The following is a 14,101-nucleotide window of genomic DNA, read 5'->3' on the forward strand; positions in this document are numbered from 1 at the left end:
AAGTGGTAGACTATTTAGGCAGATTTTCAATCAAGACTGGAATTTAGTATAAAACTTCTACAGCCATAAAAATCTAGGCTGGCACAACTTCTTTTAAAACCATTAAGACTGCCATTAGGTGCTTTAAAATAGCAGTTATCAACTACAAATGTTCATTTTAGTTTTTAGATCTAACTTTACAGCAAGAAGCACTTAAGGATGGAGCACATAATTTGAAACTAAAAGCAAGCATATCTAGGGCACAATCCAAGTGATTTGATATGGAGCCTTGGGATGCATCGTTTAATGGATTTAAATTTTAATTACATGTTTGCTAACAGGAGACTGAAAAGTACTTTGGAAATAATGAATGAAAATTGAACAGTTATGGACAGTTTCCATTACAGTTCTATTATAACTGCATCAGCACTGAACATGGATTAAAACCCACACAGCAGAATTTGACCTAAATAGAACTTTTCTGTCTCGATATTTTTACTGCATATATGCCCTGCTATTCTAATTAACCTTATATTGCAAATCAATCCATTACTTTCTAATATGTGAAGTCACAGATATAGTCATACATAGTTATACAGTCATAGTAAAACAACTGCTTAAAACACTTAATCTAGAGTCCTATATCCCTCATAATTTCCTTGACTGTTAAATGAAAAACTGTATGAATTTAGTCTTAGGACTCCCTAACAATATTCTGAATTTGGATGGAGGAGTAATAAATTTGCAAAAGACTAAAGGAAGTTCAAACTGGAAATTTTTCCTCATATTATTCTTAAATTTTCATAGCAAAACCAAAACTTTTACTATTTCTCTCCTTTATGCATAATTTACATTATCTGCATCAATCTTAAATTAGATAATAAACTGGAAGAAAGACCTTGTATCAAGTCACAGTTAGTACAACAGTATATCCATTCTGGTTGATGATTTTTGACCTGCTAAAAGGGCAAAGAACTGTACTGACTGAGATCTTATACTAAGCTAAGATGCCAAATCAGACACAAACTTGAAAAATTTTTCCAGTTTCATTATTATTTTATATTCTAGACTACCAGTGCTTTCCCTATTTAACAAAAAACATCCCCTTTTGAATAAAGGATCCTTACTAAAACACAAACCATGGATGTAAGCTTACTGAATACAGTTTATCTACATCTGTTGGAGAGACAAATCCATTGCGCAAGATCTTGTTGGGCAGCCAATGAAAAAAAACTTTGACAGCTTTCCTCTTCATACAGTATAGGTCTAAATGCTAATGAGCAAATAATCTGAAATTTGAAAGACGACATTTAGGATTATTTTTGATGCAGAGCTGAATAAGCTCTGACTTCATTACTCTGAATAAGAGAAGAAAACTAAAAGTGATGGGAAAGAATATACAATTCACAAGCTCTCAGTGATGGTGAGCTAATGCCACTGGCAAACAGCTGCTTTATTCGAGTAGGTTTTAGAATATCCTGCTTTCAGGAATTGTCTTTATAAATGTGAATTAGATATTTTAATCCAGTTATTATCTGAAGCATGTCACTGTCACTTCAATAAGATGAGCTGGCTAGATCCAGGACTGCAGAGACATGGAGACTGAACTAACAGGGTGTCACAGAAAAAAGCTGAGGCATTTCTGAAGGACAGTTTATGGGAGACAGAAGAAGACTAGTATTCCTGTGACCCATGCTATACCTGTTCTGTGTATAAGGAAAAATTTACTGCAATACGTGATATCCACCATGAATGCTGAGCTTTTATTTCTCACTAATTAAAAACTAAACAGGTTTCTGTCCTCTCATCAGTAATAGGTTAACTACTATTCACCTCAAGGTGAAAACTTTCATGTCCATGCCAATCCCATGAGCACTAAACTCACAGACTACAAGACAGAAGACTACTTATGAGTATTTAGTGCTGCGTTGTTCCAGCTGTCCAGCTATATCCCCAAAGGAGTGATGACAAAAACAAGAATTCAGAAGGTGAGGAAATGTAATACCTATGAATTTACTGCAGTCCATTCCTGATGTTAAAAGAATTATCAATGCTTTGTACCATATAAAATATTTACCTTAAGGGTAAACCCAGAGTTGCATACAATACTGAAAACACTCTCATGACTTATCCACGCTCCAGAACACATACAAAAGCAAAATACTATCAATATAGAAATTTAAGTTGAACAAGTATACTTCTTTAGGAGCATTACACATCGCATGCTTTTGAATCAAGAAAAACTTAACAAAATAAAACTAAAAAGGTGCACTGAGGGATGATTAGTAACTGGTAAGCAACTGAGAACAGCAATGTCAAAGCTGCAGAAATGGACTGATGAGGCAGGTAAGACTGACAAACTTACTCTGAAGCTGTGGCTGAGGCTGCTGGAAGGAAAGGGGCTGTCCGAACACAAATGGACTGTGGACTAGGGAAGAGGGAGGTTTTGCAGCTTGATCAAAGATGGAAGGAGCTGGGAGATTTGGCCGTGACTGAATGGAATTCAGTATGGCACTCAGTTGGTCACCTGTAGTGGGCAAAACAGTCAAAACTACAACCTGTTACCTATCATTCTCCAGAAAGGCAGAGTAAAATGGTGCTCATTAAAGTTTAAATGATGATAATAGAGAAAGATTACAAATCTCATTTAGCCACATAAAACTCTGGTTATGGCTAAACTTAAAAACCTCACCCCATGCATGGTGTTGTGGTTTAAGCCCAGCCAGTAACTCAGAACCATGCAGCCACTCGCTCACTCCCTCCCCTTCTTTCTCCCCCCACTCCCAGACAGATGGGGAGGAGAATCGAAAGAACTGACACATGACAATAAAATTACTGTAAATTACAAGCAGGGTTCTTAAGGATCACATGTATTTTATTTCAATTATTTAAAATAGAGATTTATATTCACCTTACTAAAAAATGAAGAGCAGCCAAAGGAAAAAAAACCAAACCAAACAGAAAACCCTAGCATTTACAATAATACACACATGCAACTGAACATGCAGAAAAAGATTAGAAAAACTGATGAGAAGGGAAAGGTAACATGTAATTAGGCTTTGGCAAGTGTATTTCTGTGCCAAGGATTTGGTTAAGTATTTGCTCATTTTGCAAATATCTTGAAAAGTATCCCATCATGCTGTTTTTCAAGATCAGACTGAAGATAATTTAAGAAAAATCTAAGTGCCACTTACAAACTGGAAGTGGTTTTTTGAAGAGCTACATATATTTGTTGTGAGGCACAAGAAGGCCTTCAAAAAACTAGCATGTTAGTTTTTAACTTATGAATGCCAATTCTCAACAAACTCTATGTAAGCATTAGAAATACATGAAGCCTATAGTAAGAAGGCAGTTTATCATCCATGTCATAACTTGAAGTATACTTAGAAATATGAGCATTTTGCAAGAGTTTGAGAGCATTTCAGATTTGAACCAAGACCAAGAAAATCCTAACAGCATCACTTTATTCTGCAAATTCATATAACTTTGGCAGCATTCTAGAAATCCTAGTAAAAAATTAGATGCTAATACAGAATTTACAACTCACTGAATTTACAGCATTTTAAGGTGATTATCAATTGTCTTTTCATAGAATTAAGAGAAAGACCAGAGGGTGTATGGAACCCTGCGTTACCTGAGAAGTCCAAAATTTAATTTTCTTGATATTTTGATTTCAAAATTGAGGGAACAAAAAAACCCAGAAAATAGCTGGAATGCCTTTCTAAATAATCATCTAAACATATCAATAACTGTTTTGGAGGTAGTACACCTCCAAACATACTGGAATCAGTACTTTAGCAGGGATCATTCCTACCTTAACAATCCAGATAATAAGTGACAAGTTTGAAAAACCACTACAGCATTAAATACATCAGGCCTATTTCCTAAAATGAGTAATTATTTTAAAGGGAAGCACATCTGAGAAGAGGTTGAAAGTCATTTGACCTCAAAAATTGAATACGAAGGTGAGTAGGGCTATTTATGAGGAATACTAAAGGCTTGTCTGCAAAATGTAGAAGGCTGGAATAGAGAAGACACAGCTAAATCAAACAGAATGATTCTGGAAATTATGTCTTCTACCTTACAGGTAATACTGTAAACACAGTCATACTACATGGGGATCTTCACATTTGACCAGCAGTTTGAAATGCTTATGGATGGTGACAGAATTTTCATTGAAACTAGTGCATCTCAACAGAAGTTCTCATAACAAACAAGCACCTAAAAAAGGAACTGCTTCATGCAGAAATTCTCCTAAGAAACTGTGCTTGTGCCTTCAGTTTTTTTGTTTTCCACAAAACTCAAAGCTTCTTAGACCTGAGAAGGCAAATGACTGTATGCAAAGTAATGATACAGATGAAGGCTTCTATTTTGGGGAAAATAATGTATTCTTCCAATCTAGTTGCCACCAACTCTCCACTCTTGGGCAATTTAGAAGAATGACAGTACACGAAATGAAGTCAATCATCTACCCAAATTGCTCACTCACACTAAATAGCACAGCCTGAGGGCATGTCAAGAGAATATTGTGAATAAAATGGCATGGATTTCAATACCAGGAGTAGCTTCCAAACTTTCTGTAACTAATATCCCAAAGAAACACCTTAGGAACTCTTTAAGATAGGTTCTATTAAAAAGAATCATGAGGTCTTCAAAAAATAAGATACCTGTTAATACAGCAAATTGATCTCCAAGATTTTATCTTTGGACAACAGAAAATAAAATATTTTCATAATATGCTTCTGCAGAAAAAGAACAATTGATGCTGAGAGACAACCTGTAATACTGCCTCACACACTGAATATCTTAAACACTTCTACTTCTGTGATTGAACCATCACTTTGAAAAGAATATGGCTGAAGTGGGAAAAGTAGTTCTATAAAAAAAACCCTATAAATCGAAAACACTTCAACTTTTCCAGCTTTTGTTTAAAAAAATAAATAAAAAGTGGGTTCCTATAGGAATGCATGGACAAGTATGAACTGCTTCTTTATGCAGTAAAACACTGAAATGATATAAAACTTTGCTGCTATGGAAACATCAGACTAGAACATAGAATAATCTTCTCCCCTTCATATTTTTTAAAACAAGTCTTAAATCAAGTTATTTTATCTAGAATACCACTAGAAAGATATGCTGGTGTTAGAAACACATAGCACACTTTAGGCCCATGTTTGTAGTGGCATGGACAGACTACGGCAATGTAAGAGCAGAATGACAAAGCTCCATGTTTCAGTAATATTTCTCAGGGACATCTGCCTCAACGAAAGTCCCTTCTGTATTATTAAATCTTCTAAATCTAATCAATGAATAAATAGTATGCAGTTTCAGTTTACTGAGACTGAAAGGTAACTTCAGTTTTACAACTTAAATCTCAGATGGTATCTTTTTATCTTGCCATCCCATTAGAAGCTCTTAAAAATGTCAGGACAGGTGAGAAGTGTTTACAGATGTTTCTCACCAATGTAAAGCACAGCCTTCTAAATCAAACGATTTTCATTATCTTGTTTTACAAGTATGTATTTCTGATTTCTGCGTTATAGTTTTGTATCTGCCGTTACAGAAAGCCTCAACTGTAAGCTACAGATCTTTGATGACCCTTTTGATACAGAGTATTTAGACTGATATTAAAGCAGAAAAAAGGCAGTTATAGCACTAACTATGTGCTGAACTACTGCTTATGTCTTTTGGAGATCATCTCATAGGCCCTAAAAGAGTAGGAAATGAGTAATAAAAATATACGCAAAGTTAAGAAAACCATGATTTTTTAAAATATGAGCATATAAACATACCTTTATTATTTCCAAGGCCATAATCAAACCCTTGTCCATTACTACAGCTTGTCCCCTTACTGAAAGCTTGTATTGAAAAAGGGCTTGGGGGAGGAGTCTGAACATTTTGATCTAGAAGAACTTGTTCTGTGAAAAAAAACCAACATACCACTTCAGAATTAGACCTTCTTTGTAACTGGTTTACATTGGAATGATGAGTCACAAAGCAAAGGAGTGATATTTTTTTCCCCAGATAGCACTCTTCCACTTACGCTCAGTTCTCTTCAAAAACAAAAGCACACCTGTCTTAGGAGCTCATGCTCTAAAAACATAAAGATGAAGACTTAATACCATGCAGACTGCTTTTACGTTTGACCGAGTTGCTGCCAATTTTGCTGTCATATGCCACTCTGGAACAGGCTGGACACTTTGTTTTTCAGTGACATCACACCATTCAATGTTTATGCTTTAGAATGCAATTGTTAAATTTGCTAGAAAACTACATTTCAGGCCAAAACTGCATTTCAGAGTACAAACATTCACAAGATACACACAGCCAAATTAAAAGAAAAAAAAAAAAATTAATTATCAGCTCCAAGAAAACAGCTGGAATTTTCTCAGTTGGAGGCAAATGCAGATCTTGCTGTGTTTCAGCTGAAGTATCTGGATACCTGCCTAAAGACTTGTGGCTTCAATAAGACTTTTGCTTTGTCTCTGACAGAAATCCTACTTCTTTTAGAGAATTCATTATCATTTTATTAAATAAGGAAAATACAAAAGTAATTTTAAAGATGGTATTATTTCTGGATAAAAACAGAGATAGCTGCAAATGCAGTTGGAGCTCCTCCAAATACTAATTAATTTCCTCTAGCAAAAGCATTGAAACAGATGACAAAGAGTAGTTCTAATTAATTTCACAGTAAATAAAAGCAATTAATTAGAATAATTTTCAGATGTCGCTTAAGCACATTAGTTTCACCTGGTACAAAAATAGACTAGGAACATAAAATAGGTTGAAACATTAGTAATTGCACTAATAACTACTGAAACTGTGCACAAGAGACATCTATCTTCACCCTACTTATAAAAACATAGATTCATCTAGAAAGGAGTAATACCAGACATGTCGAGGTTTAGGACAAATTTTCTTTAACAGGCTTAGGAAAGATTCTAAAATGGTATCCCTATGCACTGGATTGTAAAAGCCCTACTGCAGGGTTTTGACCTCAAAGTCTGGAGCTTGCATTTCTGTTTTTCTGTGAAACCAATTATGTACTTGAAGACATCTTTTGGTAACGGTAGAGAAGTATCAAGAATCTGAAGACAGACCTTCAAGAAAGGGTCTTATTTAAATTCTTCCAAACTTGGGAATTCTTTCATAAAGCACCGAGGAATTTCAGAAAAGATGAAAGGACATCTAAAATTACTAAAATTAGAAAAGACTAAAAATACACAAAATACTGTGAAGTTATTTAAATTAGGTTATATTTACTCTAAGTACTCTTGAGTGGAAATTTCTGCACACTGCTTAATTTATTAACTTCAGAGAAATAATTTTCTACTGGAAAAGCAAACAGCCTCATATTAGAACAGGAAATTTTAAGTTTTGAATAAATATGCTTTCAACAGCAAGGTATTGTTCTAATTCACAAATAATTTCTAGAACCTACTTGTGCTCTTTGAACTCCTCAGAGCTTGACATTATTAGACATAACAAAAAATGGAGAATCTATGACTACAAAAAAGACACTGCGCTAAGTATTAAGAAAACGCTATTCCCCTGTCCATAATTTACACATTAAAAGCTCCTGGTTATTCCCCTTCTTCGTTGAAAGAAGGACGGTTAAAATTATGATTGGTAGCTGGTACAGAAGAAAACATGGAGAAATATTTTAACTATTCTTTTAAGAAGTATTTGAAGTATATACCTAAACAACTTTGAAGTCCAACTGTGTAAAGTGACTCAAATGAAAAAGTGTAAATTAATGTTATACCTGTTTAAAACTCAGTTCTGTCTTTACTTCTTTGTCGCATTTAGATTGCTTAATTTTTAATAAGTTAAATAAAAAAACAAAACAACAACTTGCCATCTTCATGTCGGAGATACTGGTTTCCACCTCTGTCTCTAGCTAACGACCATGCCTCGCCTTCATCACTTTCACAGAACTCTACCATGCTGTTCTTATCCATTTGCACCCATGTACCTTCTGAATTAGTCACCTGATGCACACACATAAAAGAAGTGCAATTTATTGACTTTTCAGATAATAGCATTATTCAGCAACTTCTTATAGTACATGAAAAACACACTCATTCCAATCTTTATATTACAAAGGAAATGAAAAAAAAAAAGTTTCTTAAATTAAGGCCACAGGCTGAGGCAGACTGAAGTACCAAATCTACTTATGGCATATTACAGTTAGGAGTTATTTCCAAAAATCTTAGACCTGTTTATGTTCAAAAGAAGCAAAACACCAACACCACAACTTCAGAACACCCAAAAAAAGCCATATAAAAACTTGAATGAGATATTCACCAAAACATGCCTTTTTATTGGTGGCTGCAACAGTAGAATTGTAATACCAAGTTCTTTATACAAAGTTTGTACAAGCACTAATTTTTTCCCTGACATTATATTTAGGAAATAGCATGACACACTTCATCCTTAAGCCCTTCTTAACCATAAAATACCACAGCTGGGAATAGTAACAATAGTTCAGCAACTGAACAAATGAATACAATCTATACAGAGAAACAGAATGTGTTAACTGGTTAGATCCTAGAAAAAACATCTTTTCAATAAACAAATTTCTATCAAAGAATACGACAAGGAGTTGAACATGAAATGTAGTTTTGTAAGGAATACTGTAACGTAACAGTAACCGTAACAGAAATACATAAGCAAGCATATGCAACTGCAATACAATTTTAACATTATTCCAATCAAAACACATAGCTAAAAGGCAAAAGACATAATTGCATTAGTACTTATAATATAAACCAAGTTCATAGGTTAGTATTTATCGTGAGGGTTAGAAAAGCAAACCTGTACAGGGGCAGATTCTTTTGTTGTGTTTACTACTGTTATATACTGGTATCTATGAAGACATGAACTGAAGCTACAAGGATCCATACCTCGCCCACTGCCTTGACTTTGTTTCCCAGAACTAACATTCCAATTGGGATACCTCTAAGGTTAGGGCAGCTTCTGATGTTGTGACCTGATGGGCCAGTCTTCACTACCTTGTACAGTCCAGGTCCACCTCGAAGGAATGGCATATCTTGTCCTTGCATCACTGCTTCCTGTGGGCAGTGTGAATTTAGGTCTTTGAAAAAATCATCAGTATTACACCTAGATTCCTGAGAAATTTAAAAAAAAAAAAAAAAGGCAAAACAAAAACAGAGTAAAACCTATTAATAATACCTTTGAACTCTTTAGATAATAAATACTTATTTTAAGACTACAATAGCTAAATTTCAAAGCTAAAAGAGGTACTAGTTATATTGCTAATTTTAATGTGCAACGATGAACAACTAACTACTAGCAAATTGGATATTAACTGGAAAGTCACCATATTACTTCTGAAAAAAAGATGGTATAAACTTAACCATTTATATAAAAGTAGTATCTCATATCTACCACTATAGACAAATTATTTATTCTAACCCCTTTCACTAAACCTCATTTCATACTGACATTTATCACTATATCCGCTTTCTTCCTGTTATATTTCTGAAATTTTGACAAAAAGTTTGGGGCTGTGTAAAGGGAATTTGAATATTATCTCTTTCCAAATGATATGCTTTTTTTTATTTAACATTTAGAATACATTGTTAATTTAGAGTAAAGACAAAGAACAGCAACACCACAGATTCTTAAATGCACGTCAATATTAGTGCATATTTATTATTTTCACTATGAGAATAAAAATGGTCTGCAAATTTATTTCACCTGGTACTAATTACAGAGAAAATCTATACTGAAATCTGAAATGAGAAAATTTTTGAGTTTCCTACTGCGAAAAACTGGTAGTTACTGAGAGAAATATTAGCATAAATTTTTCAGCCAGCCATAGCCTGAAGAAAAAGGCTCTTGTACAGAAAAATACAAGGTACAGGAGTAAAGTAATGAACATTTTTTTTTTCAGAAGAAAGCAACTAAGAAGCAGGAGTGAGCTCTATTATGCTTATAATGCAAGTATTAGCTGCTTTTAAAGGAATAAGTGAAAGTTAAGAACTAAGAAATGCCCTACAGGATGAAGCTGGTGGATTACCTAGTCCAATTTATTGTGCTTAGCAGTGGCAATAGGAGATGCTCTTTAGAATTAGCATACAAGTCCTTAATAGTGGTCTGTCCTTTATACACCAACTACATTTAATATCTTTTTATTATGGATGTTGGAGGCTATTTGCTATTTTCCTTAATATTTATTTATGAATTTGATTTCTATAATTTCTTCTGAATGTGCTGACAATTTTTGCATCCACAGTCTGTAACACCTTCCACGAGTTCACTTCCTGCTTTTTAGAATACTATCACCTACTTTAAACCAAACTTCTCTATTAATTAAAAAGAAAATAACGTAAGTATTTTCTTAATCTCTTTAATTATCATACTTTCAGCTTTTTGGTCTGTGCACTACGTCCAGACTAATACTGCAGTCTTTACAAGAAGCCTTTATACAAACAATGAATCTGATCTGTAAGTACCTAACTCTCAAAGCAAGTTAATGAAAGCTGAGGTAAACTGGTTCAACGAAAAAAAACACATCAATCTGTATGTTTTAAAGACAGCTTAAATATTGTCTAGTTTTTGACATAATAATAAAGCAGTTTGCTATTTTGGGGAAAAAGATTCAGTGGAAAAACAAGTTTTTAAATCTCTAAACAAATACTGCGTGTCATCTTCATTACAATGTCGTCTGAAAAAAACCCTTGATTCTAAATTGCTACAGAGCTACAAAGTGATTTAGAGAAGCACTTCTGCAGATGATTTTAACTGCTTAACTGTACATAACTTAATTTGTTCGTATCATTTTATAATTTTAAAATAAAAGGACTAAGAATAAGTTAAGTATTTATTAAATATTTGTGGCTTTCCTCATAGGAATATCATCTTATTAAATGCTGCAACTTAATGTGAACACTCCAATGACAAAAAAAGAAATTACTAGGACATGGTGCATCAATGAGAATGAAAGCCTTCATTATGTTACTAGGCCATCACTGAATTTCTAATCCGGTTTGTTAAAAAAGGAAAATGCTACTTATGAGTTAAGGAAAATTCAATAATCTGCCCTGGTATTTCTTCTCATCCTAAAGGAAGAGACACAGATATAGCACCATATGCAAATCTGCCATTTCCTGTAAAAATAATTCAAAGCAATATTTAGTATGAAACTGAGTCATAAGGTACAACCTGAAAACACAAGATACAGAGCAACTGTTCCTGTCATTTAACTTACCTTAAGGGGTAAAGCTTTGGAAGTCCATGTAAAAAAGTCCAAATCCCTTACTCCTTGGCTAGCATTAAAGACATTCTGAGCAACAAAGTTTGGAAAAAAAGACATATATCAACAAAGAAATGGGAACAGAGAAACACTGGAGGAAGAAGTTTGAGGTACTATAATGCAAACTTTCTCCACATGTAAATTTACTGGTAGAATATTTTGGAAAAGGAGAAAAGTTTTGCTTTCCTGATCAAGTCACCCCAGTCATTGCTCACCATGGCAAATCATCCATTAAACAAAACCAGTTCAGCATGTCAAAAGCTCAAAATGGATGTAGTGTGTCATGCCATTTACTGAAATTAAGAGCCAGACATTCCTTATAAAGCTGGAGACTTCGTGCAGAGAAAAATCCCTTGCTTCTGTTACAATGAAACAGGAGTTGGTCTCACCACAAACCCCGGTTTTGCATAGAAAGATGGTCTGCTGTTCTGAAAGGTAATTTCAACTATTGTAAGACAAATGCACATGGACTTTTAGTCACCAAGTCAGAACTGAATAAATGTAGAAGGGCTAAGCTCTCTCTTGCTGAAAGCAATTCACTTGCACAGAATCATTTCACCAGTTTGTACATCAATATTGCACTCCTCACCAGAGCCAAAAAATTCAGTGCTGTAAGGAGAATACTAAGATTTCATCAATTTCATAAAATATAAAATGAATTTACTAGTTCGTTATGAACTATCATAAACTAGAGAGACTTCATTAACAAAAACTCTAGAAATGAGTACTGCTGTTCTGTGCATTTTTTCTCCCACAGAACAGCTAGGACAGCATTTATTAACCACTGGAAAACACGAAAAAGAAACCATTTTTTTCTCCATAAACTGGTTTCTACTAATTTCAAATAATTTTTCACTTTTCCTGTCAAATAAAAGGATTAATAGTATGGATAAAGTAGTACTAATAATAGGTATTTATGACAGAATCCCTTTGGCACATAAAGCTTTTTATCTCCACAAACAGGAAATGAAGTCTCATTTCCTTTCCCCATTCTGCTAGGGAAACCAAGTGAAATCACTGGACAGCAGTCACATTAAAATTTAACAGTAATTAAAGAAAAGGCAATGAACCCCTTTAAGCTGAAACAAGTACAAAACACTCTTGGCATGCCTTCCCTGTATTCCATGAAAGACATTCACGTGTTAAAAGTAAGTAAATCCATGCGTCTGTCTCATGATAGAAGTAAATCATTCAGTCATGTTCTGTTTGCCAAACATCTGCTTACAATAAGTTGCAGTAACACAAATGATTTGTGTTTTTGACAAACACAGAAACTGTCAAAACACCAGCATTTCTTCTGAATTTACAGTACCTCTACTTAAAACAGAAAGAGGTACCAATGCCCTAGTAAGATATGTTTGGGGCACCGGGGAAGGTGGGGAGGGTCTTAGATAGTAAGATTGGCAGGGTAAAGGCTTATCAATTTGAAATAAACCTACAAAAACTATAAGAAGCCCATGCTTGCCTAATGAGAGTGGATTTCATAAGCATCCAACATAGATTAACTGACTTATTTTTGCAGCATGTCTCGTATTTTGCCATAGACTTCTACAGAGAAATATGGACTACCTGTACATAAAATATTTAAGCATCACTTTAAAGATCTATTTTTGTATGTTGTAAAGCTGTACACGTAAAACACAAAGGAAACCAACAGTAGTGAAATGGGACCATGCTGGCTTCACAACACTAAGAAGTTCAAACTAGAAGCTCTCCTTTTCTCCGGGAGCTTTAGAGCTTCCTGGCTGTTACCACACCGTATGTTAGTTTAGCTGAACAGATCACGCATGTATTTTAGTTTTCATTCTGAAGAAAGTACTAAATACAAGCTCAATATTTAATCCTTATGCTACCATCTGCAGATTTAGGTCCTTCTTTTTCTTTTCAACATTTCCCTTTGAAAAAGAAAAAAAATAATTCAGGAATTCATATTTTCAATAAAGTTTCAGGGAAAAAAAAAAGTTACTTAAATTTGCCAGCAAAAAGTAGCACATCATTGAGAAGTATTCAAAATCTCAATATTATTAAGATAAGCCTTAGCTTTGAAAAAAACATCTCGACATTTTATTCAATATTATCTTACTTTCCAACTGCCTTCCACCATGCCTAAAAGATGGTAGAAATCTCTTGTAAATGTCCTTCAACGTTTCCACAGCACATTCAGCTTTCTGAGGTTATGTGACCAAACACTGCAGTCTATATACTAATTCTGGTTCTTTCCTCTACTGAAATAATGTTTTCTTTTAAAAAATGCAGTTTCTTAATCCTGCTTGCCTGGCGGGTGGTTGAGTAATGTAATGATGTAACTGGCCAGCAGGGTGCAATATGCCTTATAGTAAAGTTTTATATTTAAAATTAAGTAACAAAGCCATATTTAGAATATGATTTATTAGAAGTCACGTTCCAGAGTTTAATCAAGATTGAATTTATTGCCTCCTAGTGTGTACCAGTTTATGATGTATGTACCTTTCTACTAAGTACTGTGTGTAAGCATAAGAACATAAATGTTTAAGGAACTTCACAAGTACTTTCTCAAAAAGTTAACTGAATATCACAAGACAAAAAGGAACGTGACTACTAGGGATGGAAGCAGTTTATTCAAAGTCAGAGTCTATTAAATTCATAGTCTCATAATCACATTGCCTAAAATGGATTAGAAACGCAATTTCAGATCAATGGCTGTATAGCAGTTTCTCATGAAAGCACAAGAGCAACAAGAGGAACAGATTTAACTATGCAGATTTTCTAAGCAGGTAAATGACCACAGCTCAGATAAACAGTAACTACAATGGATCTCCACTATCGTAAGATCATTTGCCTTTAAATATAACAGCTTTGGTC

At 34.2% G+C, this 14,101-nt stretch overlaps 1 protein-coding gene across 12 annotated transcripts in view; it reads right to left on the bottom strand.

Annotated features, from left to right (window-relative positions):
* MYCBP2 (MYC binding protein 2) overlaps positions 1 to 14,101 on the bottom strand; it is a 182,715-nt gene that overhangs the window by 42,844 nt on the left and 125,770 nt on the right. For 6 of the 12 annotated variants that reach the window (XM_062636926.1, XM_062636928.1, XM_062636925.1 and 3 more), the window contains 5 exons: positions 11,216 to 11,290; positions 8,886 to 9,110; positions 7,838 to 7,970; positions 5,772 to 5,897; positions 2,345 to 2,530 (listed from right to left, as the gene is read on the bottom strand). In XM_062636926.1, coding sequence (XP_062492910.1) covers positions 2,345 to 2,530; positions 5,772 to 5,897; positions 7,838 to 7,970; positions 8,886 to 9,110; positions 11,216 to 11,290 — 745 coding nt within the window. The remainder of the gene's footprint in view (positions 1 to 2,344; positions 2,531 to 5,771; positions 5,898 to 7,837; positions 7,971 to 8,885; positions 9,111 to 11,215; positions 11,291 to 14,101) is intronic. The other 6 variants (XM_062636929.1, XM_062636923.1, XM_062636924.1 and 3 more) reach the window with 5 other exon arrangements.

This window comes from Pezoporus occidentalis, unplaced genomic scaffold, assembly GCF_034315485.1.
Source record: "Pezoporus occidentalis ecotype Australia unplaced genomic scaffold, CSIRO_AGI_Poc_V1 ctg5, whole genome shotgun sequence".
NCBI lineage: Eukaryota > Metazoa > Chordata > Aves > Psittaciformes > Psittacidae > Pezoporus > Pezoporus occidentalis.